The following is a 22,371-nucleotide window of genomic DNA, read 5'->3' as shown; positions in this document are numbered from 1 at the left end:
GTTTCCAACCACCAGCAGCTTAAGAGTCTCCCAAAAAGTGTACACAAGGATTATGGAGAGCCCACACGCCGAGCTCTCGGAGCGCTGACTCCGTGGGCTGCATCTGCCACGTCCCACCCCCCCAGCAGCCTCTGCAGTAGCTGAATTCCTTTCTTTACACAAATCTACCATGATGTATGTTTATACTTCAATTTTAATTTAATTCTATTGCTTTCACACCAGCAGGCATGAATAATTTACAAAGCCTCTTTCCTCTGGGGCTTCTTCCGGCCCGAACGGTTTTATTTCCTCAGCTGCTGCCGTTGTGTCATATCCATGTTCCCATCATGGGCAGGAGATTTTTCCATCCCCTCCCCTCAGACAGCAGTGAAATGCTGCTTGGTACAGCAGATGCTTCCAATGCAGCTGGAAAGGGGAATGTGCACGTGGGTGTGAGGGGTGGCAGAGGGACAATGGGGGGATCAGGAGGAGACTCTGGGTAGAGAAGGGCAAGAAATTGCCTTTGCCATGAATTCCCTGCCCCAATCCATTAGAGCAGGACAAAAAGGGCAAGGTTGTGTTTCCTGGCAATGACATCCAATTCCACATATTGCCTTTCCCCTTCCATATACACAGAGTTACATTTCTTTCCAAGTATTTAACTGTGGTCATAAACATGTATTTCCTAACAGATATTATGTCTCCACCCCCATCTCTGTCTATCCCTATCCTAATTTCTGCAGCACAAATCCCTCCATATTCCCTCAAACTCCCAACACTTTTATATCCCACTATAACTAAACTTTATAGACAAAAAAAGAATAAAATTGAACATGTCTACACTTAAACACCATCGTTAAGGAGAGATGCAAAACCTCGTTTTCTTTACGTGAGCCAAAAGCAAACCCCAAAGCTTTCCACAGTCACCAAATCTGCAGGAACTTAACTTGGTTCATCTTCTGAAGGCTTTTCCCAACCTCCCCTCTCCTTTTCCATGAGTTAATGTCTTTGCTAACCATAAGCACATGCAAAGGCAACTTGCAATCCAAACACATGGAAAAATACTGTAAGGAAATGCACCATTAAGCCCTTTTTCCAACCCAGAAACCCAACATTCTTCTTTTCCTTATTATTTTATTATCTGCTACTCGAATTTGGAGCCTGTGGTAAAATGTGTGACCACACCAGGAGACCTGTCCCATCAATTCTAACTCCAAGACTGATAGTGGGAAATTTGTGGCTGTTGAATGCACAACCATTATCTTATTTGCAGCAGTTTCTAACATAAAAAACACAAATCAAATATAAAAAACTATATAAAATAACAGTCACATAAAACTACCGTCTCCTTGAAGTAATAAAATCAAATGATATATGGAAAAATGCACTAATTCAACTTCAACCACCAGCATTATTTATTTAAGGATATTTCTCTCAATTCCCAGCCATTAACACTAAACTGAACCTCAGCACTTTCATAACATATAAAAAGTTAATGTAAAATAAGCCTTTTCCATAGTCCCCAAAATTATATATTTGAAGTGGCACCTCTGGCTCTCCTGGAAAAAAACCTTCTTATTTAGATGAAATCAGTTGATAAGACACAGCTGAGTCTTTTTTGCCTTAATGGAAATTTAAACAGAAAGAACCCCAGCAGGCCCAGAGTTGAAGTTCTTACAGCTATTAAATGCCAGAGAAAAATCTTTGCTTAAAGCTTTTCTATCAGCTTTTCCTAACAATGAAGCCTAAAAGCAAGTTCCTGGGAAGGAGAGATGGTTCTGTTCAAAAGGCAGCTGAGAAACTCTGGCTGTGTGTTACAGGAACACACATTGCTAAGGCAGACAACACTCCTAAGCTTTTCTCCATACATTTCCAGGAAAAAACAGAGAGTTTCAGCTTTGGGGAGAAACACAGAGTCCTCCCAGAATATATTCTTAAGCAGGAATCCAGTTTGTCACCATATTCCAGGTGTGTTGTTGAGATCTAGTTCAGACTCATCCAATAGGACAGAACAAACCAGTTTGGGCTCCGCTTTCCTTTTCCTCCCACTCAGCCTGAGTGATGAATGGCAGGGATTCTGCAAGGAAATAAGGAGTTAAACTCCGAGGAGAAGAAGGAAAAAGCTCAGCTGCAGAGTTTGTGTGTTTAATGGTTGGTAGTTGAAAGCTTGTGGGGAGGAAGATGAGTCTTGACCCCCCGTTTGCAGCGCAATTACCGGCATCGCCCTAAGTCTCAACAACAAACCAGTTCATTAGGAAAGCCACTGGAAACCCTTCCCAGAGCTTCATAAACAAAACAATTAGGCAAAGATTTCCATGGACTCCCCCTGGTCCCTGGCTGCAGGGCACACTTTCTCCTTGCCTGCTTCCTTAACGTGCTTCCAGGTGGATTTCTGTGGGCAGAGGAGTCGGGGAAGTGGCAAGTGGAGAGTGAGACTCATCCCACTCATAATAAGAGGATTCTGGTTCAAGACATGATATAAATGCTGTGTGACTTGTTTCATTGCAGGCAAATAAAATAACAACCCATCCCAATGGGAATCAGGCTTCTGCTGAGAGAGGACGTGGAGATTTCTGCTTTTTCCTGTTTGCAACCTCTGCCAGAATTCTTTATGTTTTACTATTCCATTACACCTGTAAGGATGCTCCTGAATCCATCTCCAGGACACACAGGACAAACAGGGGGGCAGAGGGGAGGATCACCTCCATGGGGACCTGAGTTCTGTGTCTCTGAAGAGGCTGGAAGAGCACAGGAGGAGGTTCAGAGCTCACAGCAGCCCTGCAAGAGCAGAAGTCAGTGAAGCACCAGCTCCTTCCTGCTTTGACAGACTCATCCCAGCACCAGGGATAAACAAATTAGGACTTTTATCCAGTGCTTATGACACAGTCTGTAGTTCATCTCCAAAGCCAGATGCCCCTTGGCACGGGAATGATTGGGGCTGGGACTCCTTATGAGGGAGAACCAGAGGGAATCAGCTGCAGGGAGCAGGGATTTACTGCAGGCACAGGACACACAACCCACACTGCCCAAAAATCCCAGGGAGGGACTGGGACACTGTGCCAGCCCTGCAACATCAGATTCCAGGGGTTCAGGGCAGTTTTCCATCCTGGAGAACAGCAGTTCCCATCCCAGAGAACAGCAGTCACCCCGGGCTGGAAAAGCCATGACTAAGCAGCATTAAAAAAGAGCATCCTTTACACCTTGCAGTAATTAAGCTCAGGTAAATTAGGCTGAGGAGCATTTAAACCTGACCTAGTCTGGTTAAAATAATCTGTTTGAAACCCCCCAGTTCAGTGCTCAGGGTTAGGCCAAGCTCTGAGCAGGAGGGAGTTGAGGTGCCTCAAGCCACCAGTGTCCCCATCCCTGTCCCATTCCCTGTGAACAACATCCTGAACAGTTTATAATATATAATATATAAAATATAATATATAATATATATAACAACAGCATATAAGTCTGGATTTAAACCCAGCCTCTCAGATGCCTCTTCTCAAGGGCAGGACATCCAGAAGGGCCAGGTACCTGCTGACACCCATCCATCTGCTCCAGCAGCATCCCAAGGACTGGAATCCTGGAAACCTCCAGGTATTTATTCTGCTGACAGAACTCTCAGTGTTCTCCCTTCATTAACAAAAATCATGACCAGAACGTCCCAGTCAGTCCTTCAGAAGAGGAGCTCAGAAAAGAACTCATAACACAAAGCTTCAAGGCAGTTCCTTAAAAAAATAACCATCTCCTTTCCACCTCAGCAGGAAAAAGCCTGTAAAAATTCCGTTTTATTGCACAGAATCAGAGCTTTGCCCAGATTGAGGTATTAGGGGTGTTTACAAATAATACAAGAAAATAAGTAGGGGAAAAAAGGTGGAAGATTTTGTACAAGAGCAACTTTGTCTGACAAAAATAAACCATGGAAATGTTATTCCATAATAGATTTTTTTAAATGTATTCTAAGCTTAAAAGGTCTAATTAGAGTAAAAGAGCAATTCTGAATGACTGACAAAAATAAACTATGGAAATGCTATTTCATAATAGATTTTTTTAATGTGTTCTAAGCTCAAAAAGGTCTAATTAGAGTCAGTTAAGGCACAGACACAAAGTGATGCAAAAACACAATTCTGATTTCCCTTATTTTGGAGAGCAATTTTTACAGTATTACCAAACAGTTTCTGCAAAAAAACACCTCACAAATTTTATTTTCTTGGGAAATATTGATGTTTTACTAAGCTGTGAATAGAAAAAAGAAAGCTTCAACTTTCCATGGGAAATTCTATGTCAAACAACTTCAAATCACAGATATTCCACATATAAATTTGAGGTTATTTCAATAGTGTATATATATATATATATATATTAAAACAAGTGAGGAGGAGGTTTAGAAGCAATAAGCCACGTAAAAGAGCACAGGCTGAGATCCAAAAGGTCCCTGTTTTGAAGATGCCTTTGTAGATCAGGAAAATCCAAATGGAAAAGTCTTGTTTTCCCCTTCCCTAAATGACTGAGCAGCAGAGCAGGAAGGGTTTTATGGGAACACTGCCTGGGATGAGAGAAAGGCTACTTATTCCAGAACCTAAAATGTAAGATTTGGGAAGGAAGGGCAACTTGACCTTATTTTATATTGAGATAGATAATTCCAGCAGTATCCCTGGAGCAAACAGGAGGTAAATGAAGGTATGGAAGTGTTGACAGGAACCCAGATGTTCTCCAGGAATGTCTGTGCAGGAATTTTTCCCCTCCTATTCACTTATTTCCAGTCCAGTTTGCAAAAGAAATTGAAAAGTTGACCTGGGAACTTGAATTTCTACTCAAATTGTACCAAAATTGTATAAAAAGAAAGCAGCTTTTTGTACAGCAGGATATTTAGAGGCCACCTCTGAATAATCTGTTCCAGGGCCTCACCACCCTCACAGGGAAGGACTTCTCTCCCCGAATTCTCTCCCCACAAACCCCAGGCAGCTCCAGTTTCCACCCTCAGCTGGTATTTCATTAAGCCCCTGTTTAACTCCAAAAGAGGTTTAAACAAACCTTTTGCCCTCAGAGTGTGACAACACTCACACCTCACCAGGAGCACAACCCCCAGCTACCCAGGGGTTAATTAACACGTGATTTCAGCAATATTAACCAGGAAGCTCAGAACAGACAAGTGGCCCTGAGTGCAGTGGGAATGAATTGGGCATCTCCTTCCCCACTTGCCCTTCCCCTGCCCAGCTTTGCTCCGAGCTCTCGCTGCTGCTTGTTCAGTAATTTCACGCTCTGCTGCTCCACAATGTGAGCACAGAGGCTCCATCGAAAACTGCACTTCCCAAATGTCACTTGTTTGGGAACACATGGCTGAGCCCAAAACTGCTTTTAATATTCGAGCTGGAGCTGCTGTGGTGAAGGGGCTGCCCGAATTTCCCTGATAAACCCCCATTTTCTGGGGTGTAATACCAGGACCGTTTGCTGCAGACAAACCTGCCAGACAAGGTCACAGCACACAAAAACCATTCTTGACATTTCTAAACCAAGTTTGCTTGGCTATTTTTTCTGGAGTTTAAGGCTTTTCTTATGGTTTAAGGTTTTTCTTACCCTTCCCTTAACTCCAGAACAAATTCAAATGGAAGACCCATCCCTGGAAGTGTCCAAGGCCAGGCTGGACAGGGCTTGGAACAACCTGGTCTGGTGGAAGGTGTCCCTGCCCATGGCAGGGGCTGGGACTGGATAGGCTTTAAGGACACAATAAAACAATAAAATCTGCTTGTTTTAGAAGAACAAGAAAGCATTAGAGTGCATTACAAAAGTTACAGATTCAAGCTGAGCTGATAGAAGAAAAAGAAGTGAAGGAGAGATATTACAAGTGCCATTCTAGAGGGAAAACTGAGTCTTTCTTTCTGCAAAGGAACATCTAAGGCAATTTTCAAGTGCCACCCCTTCTTCATTCATTTCTCTTTTGCCCTGTGTGGAACTGATCCCTAATTCAAAAATTCACAGATTCATTGAATGAGCTTTGCTGATCAGTTACTCTCCAGACTCCAAAACAGGAGAATGCAAAACCAAAGTAACAAAACATAGCAGAAATTTGCCCTAATGAGAAATAACCACATATTTCAGCCTGACTCTCCTCTCCAAATGTAACTGGAGTGCACAGATTAGAGGAATTCAGGTATTTTCAGAATGTTATTACCATAGTCTTATTAAAGCTTGAAAGTATTTCCAGCTTATTCCTTCCCCTCCAGTGTGCACCTAATGAGTTGTACTCGGTTACATCAGTCACCTCACTCACTGTGAAATGCAGTTTGGCTGCATCAGAAAACTAATTCTGAATTACCAATCTCCAAAGCTCACAAGGCGTTTGTAACACCCAGCACCTGAGAAAGTCCTCACTACACCCTCAGAATGAGAGGAACCACCAACAGGAATAAAACAGCCACACGGGGTGGTGAAAGAGCACATCACAGTGGCACTTCCCATTTTGTCCTTAAGTCTCCCTCTCTCATTCCTCTGTATTTCCTGAGCTGGTGGTTTTAAATAACACTTCATCCCAACTGACACCTACTTGGGTTGCCATTTTTCCATAGTCAATCCATCTCAAAGTGGCAAAGTTGGTGGACTCGGCACAGTTGAAGCCGTGGTTGAAGCCGGCGTGGTATCCATAAGGGAATGTGATCATGAACTCTCCAGCTTCCTGGGTGATCTGGAAAACAAAGGCAAAGGGAGGAGACACCCCACAGGTCAGTTAATGTGCAGAACAGAGACCTATTAAAAAATCCACCAGTTAAATGTCTTTCTTTCAATCCGGAGGTCAGCGGGACAGTCCTTGCCAGCTCCTGGTTAAACCTGGAATAATTCCTGGACAACTGCAAAAATACTGAAGTATTTCTCCTAAGGAAAAAACCCAGAACAGTGGATGGAAAGGGCACAAGCTCTGAACTATTTACACCCACAGGTTCTAGTTCAAAGGCTCTCAGGCTGCAGCATTCCAAGAGATCAATAAATCCTCAGACTGTGAGGATTTGGCTCATGGCAGGTCCAAAGCTACATTCCCACCACCAGGCCAGAGGAGCCAAGAACTCTGGATTTCCCTCCTCTAAACACCAGGGTCCTACTGAAGCACCTCCTGCCTTTCACTGGATTTATTCTCCCCCTCACATTTATCACTCCCATTTGTTCACCCAAAAGTCAAACACCTTAAAAATTGCAGCCCATCCTTTGTCTGCTTTGGTAGTTGTCCAGAGAAGCTGTGGCTGCTCCATCCCTGGAAGTCTCCAAGGCCAGGTTGGAGCAACCTGTGCTAGTGGGAGGTGTCCCTGCCCATGCAGGGGTGGAACTGGATGAACTTTAAGGTCTCTTCCAACCCAAACCATTCTGTGATTCTACTTTATTAAAAATAAACAACAATAAGCATTATGGCCATCACTAAAAAGGGTTAAACTCTACAGTTGGAACCAGAGGCCAAATAAATTTGTGATGCTTCTAAAAAAATCCTCTTTTTACATCTTATGCAGAGAAGCCATTGGGGAAACAAGGAACTTAATTGTTAAAGAGTTTGGAATGACTCCTGAGGGCAAACTGGATGTAGCAGAGTGGGCTGGGAGCAGCTCCCCAGCTCAGCACGTGTGTGACAGCACCTCCCTTCCATGGACTAGCAAAGAGGCAAAGCTTGACCTTCCCTGCCTTTCCAACCCAGAAGTGCTGACAGAGCTTTCACAGCAGTCCCATGCCAGGCAATTCCATTTGGATCCCTTCCCACCAGCCATAACTCACAGCCCGGGAGCTCGGAGATTCCAAAGGACTTGCACTTCCAAACACCAGGATGGGCCCAAATGGGAAATGGAAACAGAGAGAAGCTCAAACACTTTTCACTTGGCTGGGCCAACATCTAAACTTGCTGATGTTGTTAATGTTCGTAGAACAATTACAAAATAGGTACTAAAATCTGCTGTGATAACACAAGAGGCTCCTGCAGGATTTCTGGATGAGTTGCTCGAGTCCAACCTTCACTCAGAGCATCCCCCCATCCATCCCCTCCATAAATCCCAGCAGAGCTGCAACTGTAACTCCAGAAGACACAAAGATTATGTTTCTGTCAGTAAATCTCCATCCTGGTGTCTTCATTTCGAGCCCACAGTGTGTGTCAGCCCTGGCACCGCTGTCAACATTAGCCCACAATAAATTAGAAAGCCCTCAAGATGATGGATAGGCCATGCAGAAAAGTAATAACTAGTGAAGGAAAGCCAGCACAAACTGCCACTCATGGAGAAAGCCCCAAATTTACTGACTCCTGCAAGCTCTTGAGGAATAAATGGAGAAATCAATAGGAGATTACAGAAATACACATTTTTAATTATTAAAAAGCCCTCGCATTGATCTGGTTCTTTTTTTTTTCCAGAACACCATTATAGAGATTTATAAATGCTGCCTATTCACTTCATTGAAATCTGCCAAGAATTCAGATGGAGGGATGCTATCTCTATTCCCAGAGGAAAAAATGGCACTTGTTCCCTGTTTGTGAATAACAGTGATCCTCCTCCAAAAGCTCCTATTTCAGGACAGGAGGCTTCAGACACAGGTTGCTCAGACTGAAGAGATCTCCTCCTTTTTACACCTAAAAACAGCTTTCCAGGGGAGTAATTGTCACAAAAACACACTATAAATCAGGATTAGGAGTGATATTTAAGTAACATGCTATAATAATTATATTTAAATAATTTAAGTAACATGCTATAATAATTTTATGTAAGTATATTTAAGGAACCTGGTATAATAATTATATTTAAGTCACTTGCTTTAAAAAAGGAAATTTGGTGTTGACATTAATATTGTCCTCTGTGTACACAGGTAAAAAATAGGAAGATAAAAAGCAGATTTTTAGCATTAAGACAACTACTTATACTCAGCATGAAGAAGACACCAGCCATCAATCTGCAAACATCCTTCATGTCAAAAATCACAACATTCAGAGAGGGACACCTCAGTCAGCAGGTGAAGACTTTTTACCAAGCAATAAATTAGCAACTCCCTTATCTAAACCACTTTGTAGCCCCATCCCTATCAAATACAGCTCAGCAAAGATGACTTGGAATAAGTTTGGAAGGAAAGTTTTCCTTCTATTGCCTTTTTTTACAAACTCCTTTGCTGCCCCTGCTTGGTTATTGATCAGAAATCACTTAGTGATTATATTTATATATAAATATAAAATTACTAGTCAATGCTACTTTCCTCAGACAGATGTAAAAAAAACCACATAATAATGTTTATTCTGGAGAAATATCTGCCCACCTACAGCACACAAACATTTTAAGTCCTGCAAGAACTTCCTTCCCTTTCCAACCTCTGGCACAGCCAAGATTCTAAAATTAGATATTTTCATTATTATTTTCAACTCTGTGGAGCAGGTACCTGTATTTTCCCACCTGGGAATCAGGTTCCACTGATGGAATTACAGGAAAAATGGTTTGTTGTTCTCCATGAACAATTTAGTTCCAACTAACTAGGCCAAGTCCAGGCACTGATGTTGAACCACAAGCACCACATTGGTCCATGGAAGCTCATCTGATGATCCCACTTCAAATTTCATTCATCATAACCCCCCACCAGGAAAAATCAAACAGTCCCTGGAGCAGTAAATAGAATGAATTCATAGTTTTTTATGCTATAGAAGAGCCAAGATCTTTTACTTCCATCTCAAAGAATCAGCAGGCTCAGCAAAGAGGTCTCAGGTGGATTAACTCTGACTAAACTATGCCTAAAAAACATAATTAACAGAATGTGAGAGTTCTTGGAAAAATCTGGCCATATAGAGGTGATGATGGAAAAGGGATGGGGAAGGGTAGAGAGGGACTTTGGACAAGGGATGGAGGCACAGGACACAGGGAATGGCTTCAAAGTGAAAGAAGGGAAATTTAGATGGGATATTGGGAAGGAATTCCTGGCTGGGAGGGTGGAGAGGGACTGGGATGGAATTCTCAGAGCAGCTGTGGCTGCCCCATCCCTGGAAGTGTCCAAGGCCAGGTTGGAGCACCCTGGGCTAGTGGAAGGTGTCCCTGCCCATGGCAGGGGGTGGAACTGGATGGGCTTTAAGACCCTTCCAACCCAAAGCACTGTGGGATTCTGTGAGATCAGTTTGGACCAGGAATTCTTTGACACTTCCCACATCCAAAGGCAGGCCGGGCTCCGTGTGCCGGGAACACGCAGCACAGCAGAGGTTTGACTGATCCTGCCCAGATACAAATCCCTGTAAGCCTGGCTGAGGAGATTTACTTCAGAAGACTTTAAGAATAAGCACATTAAAACGATCATACCAAACAAACATGACCCCTCAGCTCAAAAAAAGAGGGTTTAAGAGACTCAGGGATCCTTCCAGGCTTAGAGCACTTACACAACAGGGAACCAGCACGTCCAGTTTGGGCTCCTGCTGCATCCACAAGGAGAAAAATAAGTGTTCCTGACTCACCAAAGAGCTTTGCTGCCTCGAGCACAAGTGCTGTGAGGAGAGGCTGAGGGAGCTGGGGCTGTTCAGCCTGGAGAAGAGGAGGCTCAGGGGAGACCTCCTCACTCTCTCCAACTCCCTGACAGGAGGGGGGAGCCAGGGGGGGGTTGGTCTCTTTTCCCAGGCAACTCTCAGCAAGACAAGAGGGCTCAGGGTCTTCAGCTGTGCCAGGGGAGGTTTAGGTTGGATATCAGGAAGAATTTCTTTCAGAGAGGGTGATCAGCCATTGGAATGGGCTGCCCAGGGAAGTGGTGGATTCTCCATCCCTGGAGGTTTTTAGGATGAGACTGGATGTGGCATCAGTGCCATGGGCTGGGAACCACGGCGGGGTTGGATCAAGGGTTGGACTTGATGATCTCAGAGGTCCCTTCCAACCCAGCTGATTCTGTGATTCTGTGATTCTATGATTGATAAGCCAGAACATCTGGATTAGCCTGTCCCTCCCTTCCTGAGAGGCTCCTGAATTGCCAGAGTTTGTTCAGTGGAAGCTTTTTTTTCACTTCACGGTGTCTCAGCCAAACCCCAAATGCTCCTTTCCTGGTTTGAACCAACGGGATACATTCAGAATAATAATGCACTTAGAAATTAAACCAATCTCTCCCCAGGGATTTTTTCCCTCAAAAGAGAGGTGCTGTGCCCTGTGCACCCCAAGAAGCTGCCAGTGTGTTCCCTGCACCCCTGGACGTACCCGGTCGAAGGGAATCCCGTATTTCTTCAGGATGGAGGGAGAAATGAGGGTCATCTTGTGACGGAGGAAAGCATCACATCCCTGAGAGCTTCCTGGGAAAAATCCTGTGGAGACATTCAAAGGAGGAATATCACTACAGGGGTGTCATATCTGATGGATTTGTTAAGCAGAGACGAGCTGATAAATGAAAATCTGCCTTATTTATACAGATAAAACAAAAGCAGATGACCAAGATGTCAGGAATTAGCACGTTTTTTAAAATATTGCATCAATTTTGTGACAAAAACTTGCACGTGGAGACACCAAAATCATAGAAACATGGAATATCCTGAGTTAGAAGGGACCCACGAGGATTGAGTCCAACTCCTGGCCCTGCACAGGACACCTCAACAATCCCCCCTGTCCTGAGAGTGTTGACTTAAGCCTGAATTCCCTTCAAAATGAGAGTTTGCATCTAAGTCTTCTCTGTCTGGGTAAGTATGTTGGCCAAAATATCAGTAAAACCCTGAAAATTAAGAAACATAACCTGTCTCTCTTAGATTTTGGCTGGTACCCCAAACCCTGACCCCTTTTTTTCTGAATACAGACAAGGAAAAAGTCCCAGGCTGCACCAGCTACTCCAAGCACTCCCACAGCCTTTTTACACCTGCTCTGATGGGCTGCTGGAATATTCTTGGGCAAGTAATACAATTTGTTAGATTCCAGAGCAACCTGCCCTACAGACCACTCTCTAAAGGGAAAAATCAGCCTGTAAATGTGAATATTCAGGGAAAAGAAAGGAAATAAAACATGTCCCTCCCAGGCAGTGGCAGGAGGGACACGTTCAGTGGTCACCAAGAAGTGGCAGAGACAGCAGGACCTGACTCAGAACCTCAGCACCATCCAAGCCCACCTCAGTTACAGGATCCACAATCCCAAATAATTAAGAACACTAAAAATGGTGGTAAAAACTGAACAAGCTCCTCAGTGCCAACAAATGGAACCTTGTTTTCTTCAGGATCACATTTTTTCCCCTCCGAGTGGGTGACTCAGTGACAAGTTGTGTGTTTACAGGGCTTCAAACCCATCACCATTTAGGAAAATAAATAAGCCAAGCTCTGGAAACAAAAGTAATTGATGGGACAAAATGGAAAGGGGTTTCAGGAAGAGAAAAGGATTACTGGATTCCAGGTTTTCTTAACATTTTTGTACTAAAAGCATTTCAATTAAAATTATGACTGTCTGCTACCCAGCCTGTCGTTCCTCTCTGCAGTCCCTCTTTTTAATGCACAGTTTAAGTGGCTCTCATTAAAGCCACTAATAAAGAAGCCCATTTTAAGTGATTAGCACCAATAACATGGCAACACATTAACATGCTCTCCCTGGGCTCCACAGCTCTCCCAGTGAGCCCATTTCCAGCTCAGCTATTCATTTTCCATATTAATTGCACCCTCATTTCTCCACAGTAAATTCTCCCTGGTACATTGATGGGGAGGACAGAGGGAATGGCCAGGGAGCAAAAGTGCCTCCTTGGAGCTGTAAAACATCCCCCATCCCACCTTCCAAAAGGCCAGAAAACTAAACTAAAGACCAGATCACTGATAATTTCCTTCTGGTTTTACGTCACAAACCGTCCAGAAATCGATCATCCATAAAAATTAGTTACAAACAGCAAGAAACTTCTTATTACTTCTGTCAGAGCTGGGGGGGATTTCAGAGCCTGCAGAACACAAGTCCTCTGGATTGACTGACTTCTCAGAAAAATCACTTTTTTATCTGTTAAAACCTGGCAAATGACTGAACTGTAGCTTTGAAATGCACCATTTCTCAGCAGACAGTTCTAATAATATTTGTATTTAGGGATCAAAGAGCTCAGTGCACAGGAAAACAACACTACTCTGCCCTAGGAAATTCATGCCCAGTTGTTCTACATTTATCCCACACAATCAGTTGAACCCCTTGGCACTCTCTCCTTTTAAAATTATTTTTGAAATTCTATTATTTTATTATCTTATTTTTATTCTCTTATTTTATTATTATATTTTTTCATTTTTATTTATTATTTTTATTTTATTTTATTATTATATTTATTACTTTTATTCTATTATTTTACTCTTTTAATTATATTTTTATATTTATTCTTTTTATTCTATTATTTTATTATTTTATTATTATAGTTATAATTTTTATTCTATTATTTTATTCTTTTTATTCTAATTTTATTATTATATTTATTCTTTTTATCGATGATTTTTATTCTTTGTATTCTATTTTACTCTATTTATTATTTTTATTCTATTTTTATCCTATTATTTTATTCTTTTATGCTATTTTATTATTAGATTAGTTATTTTTATTCTTATATTTTAATTTTTATTTATTATTATTAAAACTATTTTATTTATTTTATTTATTTATTTTTATTTATTATTTTATTAAATAAAATTATAAATTTATTTAAATTTTATTTATTTATTAATAATTTTATTACTTTTAAATTTTTTAATTTAATTTAAAAATTATTTAATTTATTAATTATTTATTATTTTTAATTTATTAATAAATTCTATTTTATTCAATCAAATGTCGGACTGCCAGCAGGAAATGGCATTACACTGAATTTGCTTATTTGCTGGAAAATCAGTCTCAGAACTTCTCTTCTTTTGAATCCAACCAGAGCCCTCCAGATTTTCCTGCCTGCTTTTCACTTCCCCACCAGATTCAAACCATCTCCCTTCGCCTCTCTGGAGATGAACCACGGAGGTTTGGAGTTAATTATTCTGGGTCAGGAGCTTTTTTTTAGCTGGGCAGCTCCAGGAACATTTGCAAGTGAACAAAAATAGCAACATCACCAATAAATTAAAAAATATAGACCTGTGCAGGCAGACACCTTCCCTGGAGACTGAGAGGTGGGAGTTCAGCACAGCCCAAACCAACTCTGACCTTCCCCCACCCCTGCATTTCCCTTTCTTTTGTTTTATCTTTCATTGTTTGTTTGTTTGTTTTTAATTTGGTTTTTATTGCACCAAAAATAAAGGAGGATGAGCCTAAACTAGAAGGAAAATGAGCAAATCCACCATGTGTCATTAGAGGGTGAAGGAGTAACGGGTACAGACTGAAAGAGGGGAAAATTAGGTGGGATATTAGGAAAGTTTTTATTGTGAGGGTGGTGGGGCCCTGGCACAGGTTGCCCAGGGAAACTGTGGATGCTCCATCCCTGGAAGTGTCCAAGGCCTTGGAGAAACCTGGAATAGAGGGAGGTCTGGAATAGAGGGAGGTGTCCCTGCCCATGGCAGGGGTTGGAATAGGATGAGCTTTAAGGTCCCTTCCAACCCCTTAACACTCTATGGTGTGATGATAAAGCTGCTGCTGAATTTCTGAGCACTTCCCTAATTAAGGCTGAAAATAATTAATAATAATAAAGTTGCTAAGACTGCAGATGTAACATTTGGAGTGTCAGAAGAAACAGCTCCTGCTCCCCTCTGTCCCTGCAGAACCAGGAGAGCCTCAGGCTGCACTTCACACCTCTGGAACAGCACAAGTGTGGACAAATCCCCATTGTCCATGAAGGGGAAGGTTTAGGTGGGATATTGGGAAGGAATTCCTGATGGGAGGGTGCTGGGGCCATGGCACAGGTTGCCCAGAGCAGCTGTGGCTGCCCCATCCCTGGAAGTGTCCAAGGGTTAGATGAGGCTTGGAGCAACCTGGGATAGCTGAAGGTGTTCCTGGGATGGAACTGGATGAGTTTTAAGGTTCCTCCCAACCCAAACCACTCTGGAATTCTATGATTAAACCCCCTGCCCAGCCATGGAAGGCTTTGGTCTCAATGCCTCAAAATTCAAGGTTTTTCCAAGCAATTTTAGTCGGGGTCATGGTGTGCCACAAACAGAGGCTTTGAGGAAAGGAAAAGGCCCTGCCAAGTTTTTTGGCTCCACCAAGGCAGCAGGTTCCTCAAGCAGCTCTTGGCAAGATTAAATTCTGACAGTCAGTTCAAAGCCAGTTCTTTGTCAATCCCTTGAGAACTCCAAGCTCACCTTTTGCCAGGCGTTCCAGCCTCTTGCCGTGTTCCGGAGGGATGGCATACCTGGGAGAGATTAACAGGGAATTAAACACCAAAATCAGCAGGCTGGGATGTAAAAACCAGCTAAAGAAAAAGGCCAGGAACGAGTGGGGGAAAAACCTTCAGCACAGCACACCTTGCCTGGAAATAAACCCAAATTTTATACCCCTGAAAGGCATCAGGAACACACAATACATGGGAGAAACCCAGGATTTTAACAAAACTCCTCAGACATGTTATATGAGGTGTGTTATTTTCTAAAACAGCATCACAAGATTTCACAAGGTAGAGGGGAAATCAAGGAGATAAAGTGATGATCCAGCACTGGAAAACCAGAAATAAATCAGTGCAAGGAACAGCAGGTGTGTTTTCCATTGGAAACAGATCTGCAAAAATAAAATTGTGCTAAAGATTAACAAGCAAGAAATGTTGGATGGGCTGAAAAAGGTGTGAAGGAGGGTCTGTGTGCTCTGGAATACAACCATTTTCTGTGCAAACAGTTTTCATTTGGTTCCAAAAAGTAAATATTCTTCCTCATGGCTGAAGCAGTTATGGCTCCATCCTTATGTCTGTGCTGCATTTTATTGGCTGATGGGAATAATGGAATTAAACCATTCCATAATTTTCTCGCTGAGGTGAATGAAAACGAAGGGCCTGCTGAGGAAAAACAACTTCAAAGGGTACAAAGAACAACTTCTACACTTCTTAAAGGCAGTTCTGTAAAATTAGGGGTAAAAAGAGTGCAAAAGGATTTGGCTGAAATTTTTTTTGGAGTGCAAATTATTGAACATAAAACTGGAAAAACAATTAAGTGCCTGAAGTCCCAGAGGTCACAGACAAAGAGCTGTGTGTGACCATCCTGTCCAAAAACCACTTTCCTTCCTCTTCCAAAAGCTTTTAGTTCCCTCAGTGCTTTGAATATACACAGGAGCAAAAAATCAGGTGACCGAGATTTATGTGTTCAGGTTATAAGGAGGGAATTAAATACCCTGACAAATGATAAATACTTTGGTGTGTTTAACATGATGCCACACATAATCTTGCCAATGGAAATTTGTAAATCACTGGTTACAAACTGCAGAGAGTGAAACGTGGCTCTCACTGAAGAATTCTGAGAATTTACATTTGTGAGAATGGCATTTATTGCCAGCAATAAGTTCTCTTCAAAGAGAACAATAAAAAATGCATTATTTTTGCTATTTCCAATAAAGATGTCAAAGCCATCAGGCCTCATTACAACAAGCTACAAACAGGATATTGCAGGGGGGAACTTGCACCATCTCAACAGCAGGTGCACATATTGCTCTGCTCAGGACAGAGCTCAAAATCCACCTGAGTTGAGAGGAATTTCAGCCAACTCCTCGATTTTCAAGCCTAAAACTCGAGTCTACAATGTAAGGAGGAGCAGATAAAACCATCTCTCCTGTATCACAAAATCAAAATGCACCTGTTGTGGCCTGGCAGGTTGGGAGGATAACACAGGACAGAAATCAAACACTGGGGCTTCAACATTTAGACATTAAGCTGATTTCAACTGATGGCTTAAAACAAAAAATTTCAGGCAAAACACTGTGTAGCCCCTAATCTTGTAAAATAATAAATCCAGCAATGGACTCCCAACATCCCCGGACCAAAGTTTGACAGTGCCTTAAATTGCATAATTATCAAACAATTCAATTCCATTTGTGTGGGACAAAGCTGGTGGCTTTTATTTTACAAAGACCATTCATCACTTACATAAATGTGATAAAACTAATCCCGATCCAAAGCTCCTTTGTGGGATTAATGTCCCTTAAAACAGGGAAATGAGACATTCCATTCCTTCTGGGAAAAATGCTGAAGGATTGGGAAAGAACTAATTTATGGCTACAAGGCTGCTGATGATTAATGTAATATCCCCAGTCTACAATGCAACCTTCACTTAATTAGTGCCTGTAATTGGGAGTTGTAAAGATAAGATTAATTGAATCTTGAGGATGTTAAAAGTTTAATACATTGGAACATGGTTATTGTGTTATCTGAAACTGCAGCCTGCAAAAAGCCAAGCGAGGCTTTAGAGAACAGCCCGTGGAGAGACAAAGAAAAAGGACTTGCTTGGATAGAAACCAGCCAGAGAGGAGGAATTTCCAGCTTATAAAAAAGAACTATATGTAATAACAGAGAAATGAAAATAGCCCAGCACAGAGTGGTAAGAGCTGACTCCCGTTTTAGAAATTCACTTTTGTTGTTTGGGCCGGGCTTTGGGAAGCTGAACCTACCACACATCCCCCCTTTGCACTTCTTTTAGGGATTCACAAAATTAACAGCAGGAGAGGATTCAAAGTAGGTCAAATTGTGTGCTTTGAGTTCTGCTCACAGATCTGAGTGATTTACATAAAGACAGGCAATAAAGGCAGAATTTGGGGCTGCTGCTTAGAGCCAGCAAGAGAAACAGAAGGCTCCGAGTATGGCACAGATTGAGCTCAATCTACACATCAGCTGATTGATCGTGAGGCAGAACAACAATGCAAACATTCAGAATTGCTGCAGTCAAAGAAGTGCAGTTTTTGAGCAATAAACAGATTTTTTTGGGTGTCCTCCTGCTTGCAGTGTGAAAAACATCCAACACGTGGCGGGGACAAAAGTCCTTGTGTGGCTCAGCCCCCACAGCTGGGGCTCAGCTCAACTGCAAAACTTTAATTCCAGGGACAACCCCCAGGCAAAAGCACATCCAAGAATTTTCCTTTTCTAGATGCATGACTTTGAATGCTTTAACCATTTTTTTGGTGGTTATTTTCCTTTCAATCTCCCGGCTAAAATACTAAATGTATTTCCTCTAGAAAAATACAAAAAAACTCCTCCGCCCTATAAAAAACCTTGAAAGAGAAAACTAAAAAATTAAAACACGTGTAAAACTCCTCCCCTCTTCTGTCCCATTCAGTTCACAGACAAATGCTTTCCACAAAGACAAGGACAGAGAAGGGAAAAAAAAACTTCAAAACAAGCAAAATACCACTTTTATATCAACTGGGTAAAACAGACTCAGTCTCCATGGATTGGGATGTGTCAGGAATGTTGGACTGAGAACTGCCTGAGGCTTCAACCCCTTGGCAGGGGCAGTTTTGGGTTAGGGTTGGATCAGGTGTGGAGCAGGACTCACCTGGATGGAAAAAGGATTTTCCACTCCCCCAAACAACCTCAAGTAAAAAGAAGTGATGGTGGCAGCATAAATATTTGAACAGCCTGTCTTAAGAACCATCTTTTTATAGACTATTTCTGCTGCAGAGAAAAAACTCTGCAAGAGTCACCAGAGAACCCAACAGTGCTGGAAACACTGACCTTGAGCCAGGGCAGGATTTGTCCCCTCCTGGTTCAACCTGGTCCCCCAGAAAAGCCAAGTTTATGTTGATAGTGCTAAAGCAGCAGCTGTTTGAGGGTAGATCAAACTTCCAAGGAACTGGGCTGGCAAACAAACCAAGGGACTGATTCCAAGGGTCAGCCTTGCACTGGTTGACCAAGACAAAAGGCCAAGCTTCCCCCAAAAACCTGCCACTCAGCAATTTGTGGGATTGCAGCGTGAGTGATGTGCTGCTGCTCTGCCAGGGAACAGGAGATTTACAGGGTGGGGAAAGAAAAAAATAGCTCAGGATTAAAAAAAAGTTATAGTTACACGACTCCAATGTCACCTCAGCCCGAAGTCAACAATCTCAACGTGATATCCTGAGCCTTTCCAATTACCTTTTCCTACTTCCCACCAAAACAACACAAAGTCCCTGAAGGGGATCAAGTATCACTTGTACTCAAACAGAACTTACTGTTCTACATGAAACACTCTTCAGCTTCCCAACTTGTGTCCTGAAACATTAATTCCAGCATTTCTGGTTCTCTGCCTCCATCTGATTCTCTGAGTTCCTGAGTCGGGGTCACAAGTTCAGAAGGTTTTGCCCCAAAGCTACAAATGTGTGAGAAAATTATCTCCTTGTAATGGTAGTTTGCTCTTGTTAATATGGAATTAATTATGAAATGGTTTGGGTTGGAAGGGACCTTAAATCTCATCCAGTTCTACCCCCTGCCATGAGCAGGGACACCTCCCACTAGCCCAGGGTGCTCCAACCTGGCCTCGGACACTTCCAGGGATGGGGCAGCCACAGCTTCTCTGGGAATTCCATCCCAGCTCCTCCCCACCCTCCCAACATAAGTTTAACTGGACAGTCCCCTCTTTATCCTTAACACAAAAGAAAGATCCTTCCTCTTTGCCATCATAGGATGTCATTAATAGTGTAATTTTCTTGGTGTTTTGTTTATTCCCCTGGAATGGGGCTTGATGGATGTGGATAATTATCAGACTATAAAAGCCAGCAAATGTGCTATTTTCTATCGCTCTAAATCATCAAACAAATAAAGTGTGAAACAGCATTTCTGAATACAATTTTCCCCTCTAATGGCTTAGAATTATTATCAGGAACAATGAAAATAAATAAGCAAATGTCTTGTGAGTTAAGAATTAAACAAGTGTTTCAGTAAAGACGAGCTGACAGGCCATGCTGGGATCCAGGGACCAGTCTGGAGGCCTTTAAGGAATGATGTCACAGGGAATTCACTGTGGCAGGGACAGCTTCCAGCACCAGGTGCTCCTCAGGGACCTTCCAGTCTCAGATTCTCCTCATTGCTGCTGCTTCAAAATGCAGGAAATTCAACTCTTAGCTTTCAGTGGCCAAGAAGACATTAAAAACCTGCTCCATAACAAGCTCACACCTCTTTTCTCTCCCTGTTTAAGAGGAATTCTTCTCACCTGGAGCCATCCCTGCCTTTGGCATAGGACCAGACCATCCTGTCCCTTCATCCAACCTCCCCCAAAGCTTCCAAGACCTTTCCTTGCCACAGTTGTCACTCAAAGGCTTTTTGATAGTTACACCTTGTCTCCCCACACATCAGCCCCAACACAGAGCAATTAAGCAGTGATTAATTCACCAAATCCAACAACCCACTCTCTGCTGGAGTTGGGGCTCCACGAGCAGGAGGATCAACCCCAGGACTTTGGAAATGTCCAAGTGAGAAGGTAAGAAAGTTAAATCCACAGTGTGTGCACAAGGGTTGCCCAAACAGGCCCCACACAGTTTAACAAACCATAATTACTGAAATAAGGACCAGAAGCAGAACAGGAACACCACATTGAAAATGCCCAAGCCCACGTGTCGAGCTGGGGTTAGTTTTCTGTCCTCAAAGCAGATTTAATTGTGCCAAGAACACTGACCCTCTGAAGATTCAAATGCCAACCCGCTCTCAGCCACGACAGGGATGTTGAAGAGCTGCTATTTCAATCTCTGCAAGGCAAAGTGTGTCCAGAAATGCAGAATCTGAACCCTGACCTTCAACATCTTTAGCCCCTGTGACAGCAAAGCCTCCAAAGAAAACTCTTTAGTCCATCAGGGATATTTATCAGCCAGCAAAAGCCATTAAGAACCACCATTAACACAGGGTTGGTCCCTCACTGCAGTTCAGATCCTGATTTTTCTAGAAGGTAAAATCTTTACTACATTCCATCTCCTCACTGTGTCAAAGCAAAGCTCAGGGTAAAAGGGGGGTTTTCCACATAGAATATCCTGAGTTGGAAGGGACCCCCAAGGATCAGAGTCCAACTTCTGTCCAACACTATTTTTAAGCTGGTTTGCAGCCTATATGAATAAAAAATATATAATAATTCAAGAAGAAGAACAGATTGTTCCTTTGTTGATAGCACTGTCACCTGCCTTTCATGGTCACCTCTCTTTTCCTCACCTTTACATTCCTCCACATTTAACCTTCCTTCATCCCTCTCTCCCAACAATTTGCTCAAATACAGAAATCAACTCCCTCTCTCCTCATCAATCTGAGCTTGGACCACACTGAATTGGCTGCAAATATCCCATTTCCCTTCTCAAGGTTGTGGTTAGGGAAGGAAAATCTCTGGCTTCCCTCTCCTACCCCCTTCTATTGTGGCTCCTTTCCATCAGTAATGCAAACACATGCTCTGGAGATAAGATCACACATGGATCAGAGAGCTCCTTGTTCTTAGGAAAGAACCTTTATCAAGTGCCTGCAGCTTTATCTTTAATGGATCATTTCACAGGACAACAGCCCATGGAATTCAGGCTCTTTAACCACCGGTGTCAACGATTTCAAATAATGACATTTTTATTGAAATACACACAGGGAGAAAGATAAACACAGAGGTTGGGGAGTATCAGCTCCAAAAGCCATAATAAGGAGTTAATAGGTAATGACAGGACAAGATTACAGCCCCAGAACACACCAGCTCAGCCTTTGACAGCTGCGAGGAACACGAGCCCTGCACACAACTGGGCACATCCAACCCTTTGGGAACCAGCACAGGGAGAAAATCAGGGCAAACCCTGCCCAGCAAAGCCTGGGCAGCACCAAACACGCTCAGCACTCACCCCACAGGGCCCATCTCACTCCAGACAATCCCTTTTCCATGCACAGAACTTCCCAATTATCCCCAATATGAAGGATCGGCAGCAATTTTGCTGCTGCCAGAACAGCAAGGGGAGAAACTTTTCTCCTTCCCTGAAGAAACTCAAGTTGCAACTGCAAACTCTCCCTTTGTTTTCCAGTTACAATATCTGGAGCAGAACTCTGGAGTTGGGATCAAATCCTTAGGGATTGACTGTTGCAAGATTAAGTCAAGCCCAACTCGTGCCAATCATCTACTTCTAAAAGACTCTTCAAACCCTCCAAGTTGCCATGAGCTAGAAATAGGATTAAAGAGCCATTAGTTTCAAGAAGTGACAGTAGACAGGAGCTTTTTAAAATTCTGATTTTAAAGCAACATTAATTTATAAGAGGTACAACTGAAGTCCAAGATTTGCACAAAACTGAGCAATTTTCACAGAGATTCACCAACCTCAAACTCGGCGAATACAAAAGAGATTTTTTTTTCCCCAGAACTCCAAATGCAATTTTTAAATACTATTTTAAAGCAGAGCATTTCATATGAACAACCATCTGCTCTTGGAAAGGCTCTCGCTGTCCCAGTCCAGTCAGCTCCAAATGCCAGGCACAAAGCACAAAATTGCAGCTCACATTGGAGTGACTCTCCTTCCACATGCAAAAATAAACCCACAGTCAGCCCCTGCCTGCAGTGAATGAGCAGCATGAAGGAGGCATTTTACTAAGAAAAGGTGTTTTGGGAAAAACATTATGAAGTCATTTATTCATTCA

The 22,371-nt window shown here is 42.5% G+C and overlaps 1 protein-coding gene across 2 annotated transcripts in view; it reads right to left on the bottom strand.

Annotated features, from left to right (window-relative positions):
• Nucleotides 1-22,371, bottom strand: part of LOC113978865 (lysine-specific demethylase 4B-like) — a 45,505-nt gene that overhangs the window by 6,662 nt on the left and 16,472 nt on the right. For both annotated transcript variants that reach the window (XM_027706131.1, XM_027706132.1), the window contains exons 5-7: nt 15,146-15,195; nt 11,133-11,236; nt 6,512-6,649 (exon numbers count right to left, since the gene is read on the bottom strand). In XM_027706131.1, the coding sequence (XP_027561932.1) occupies nt 6,512-6,649; nt 11,133-11,236; nt 15,146-15,195 (292 nt within the window). The remainder of the gene's footprint in view (nt 1-6,511; nt 6,650-11,132; nt 11,237-15,145; nt 15,196-22,371) is intronic.

The sequence above is a fragment of the Neopelma chrysocephalum genome, unplaced genomic scaffold, assembly GCF_003984885.1.
Source record: "Neopelma chrysocephalum unplaced genomic scaffold, ASM398488v2 Primary Assembly neopelma1_365, whole genome shotgun sequence".
Taxonomy (NCBI): domain Eukaryota; kingdom Metazoa; phylum Chordata; class Aves; order Passeriformes; family Pipridae; genus Neopelma; species Neopelma chrysocephalum.
The sequence above is the reverse complement of the archived record's forward strand: the minus strand, read 5'-3'. Positions and strand labels throughout refer to the sequence as shown.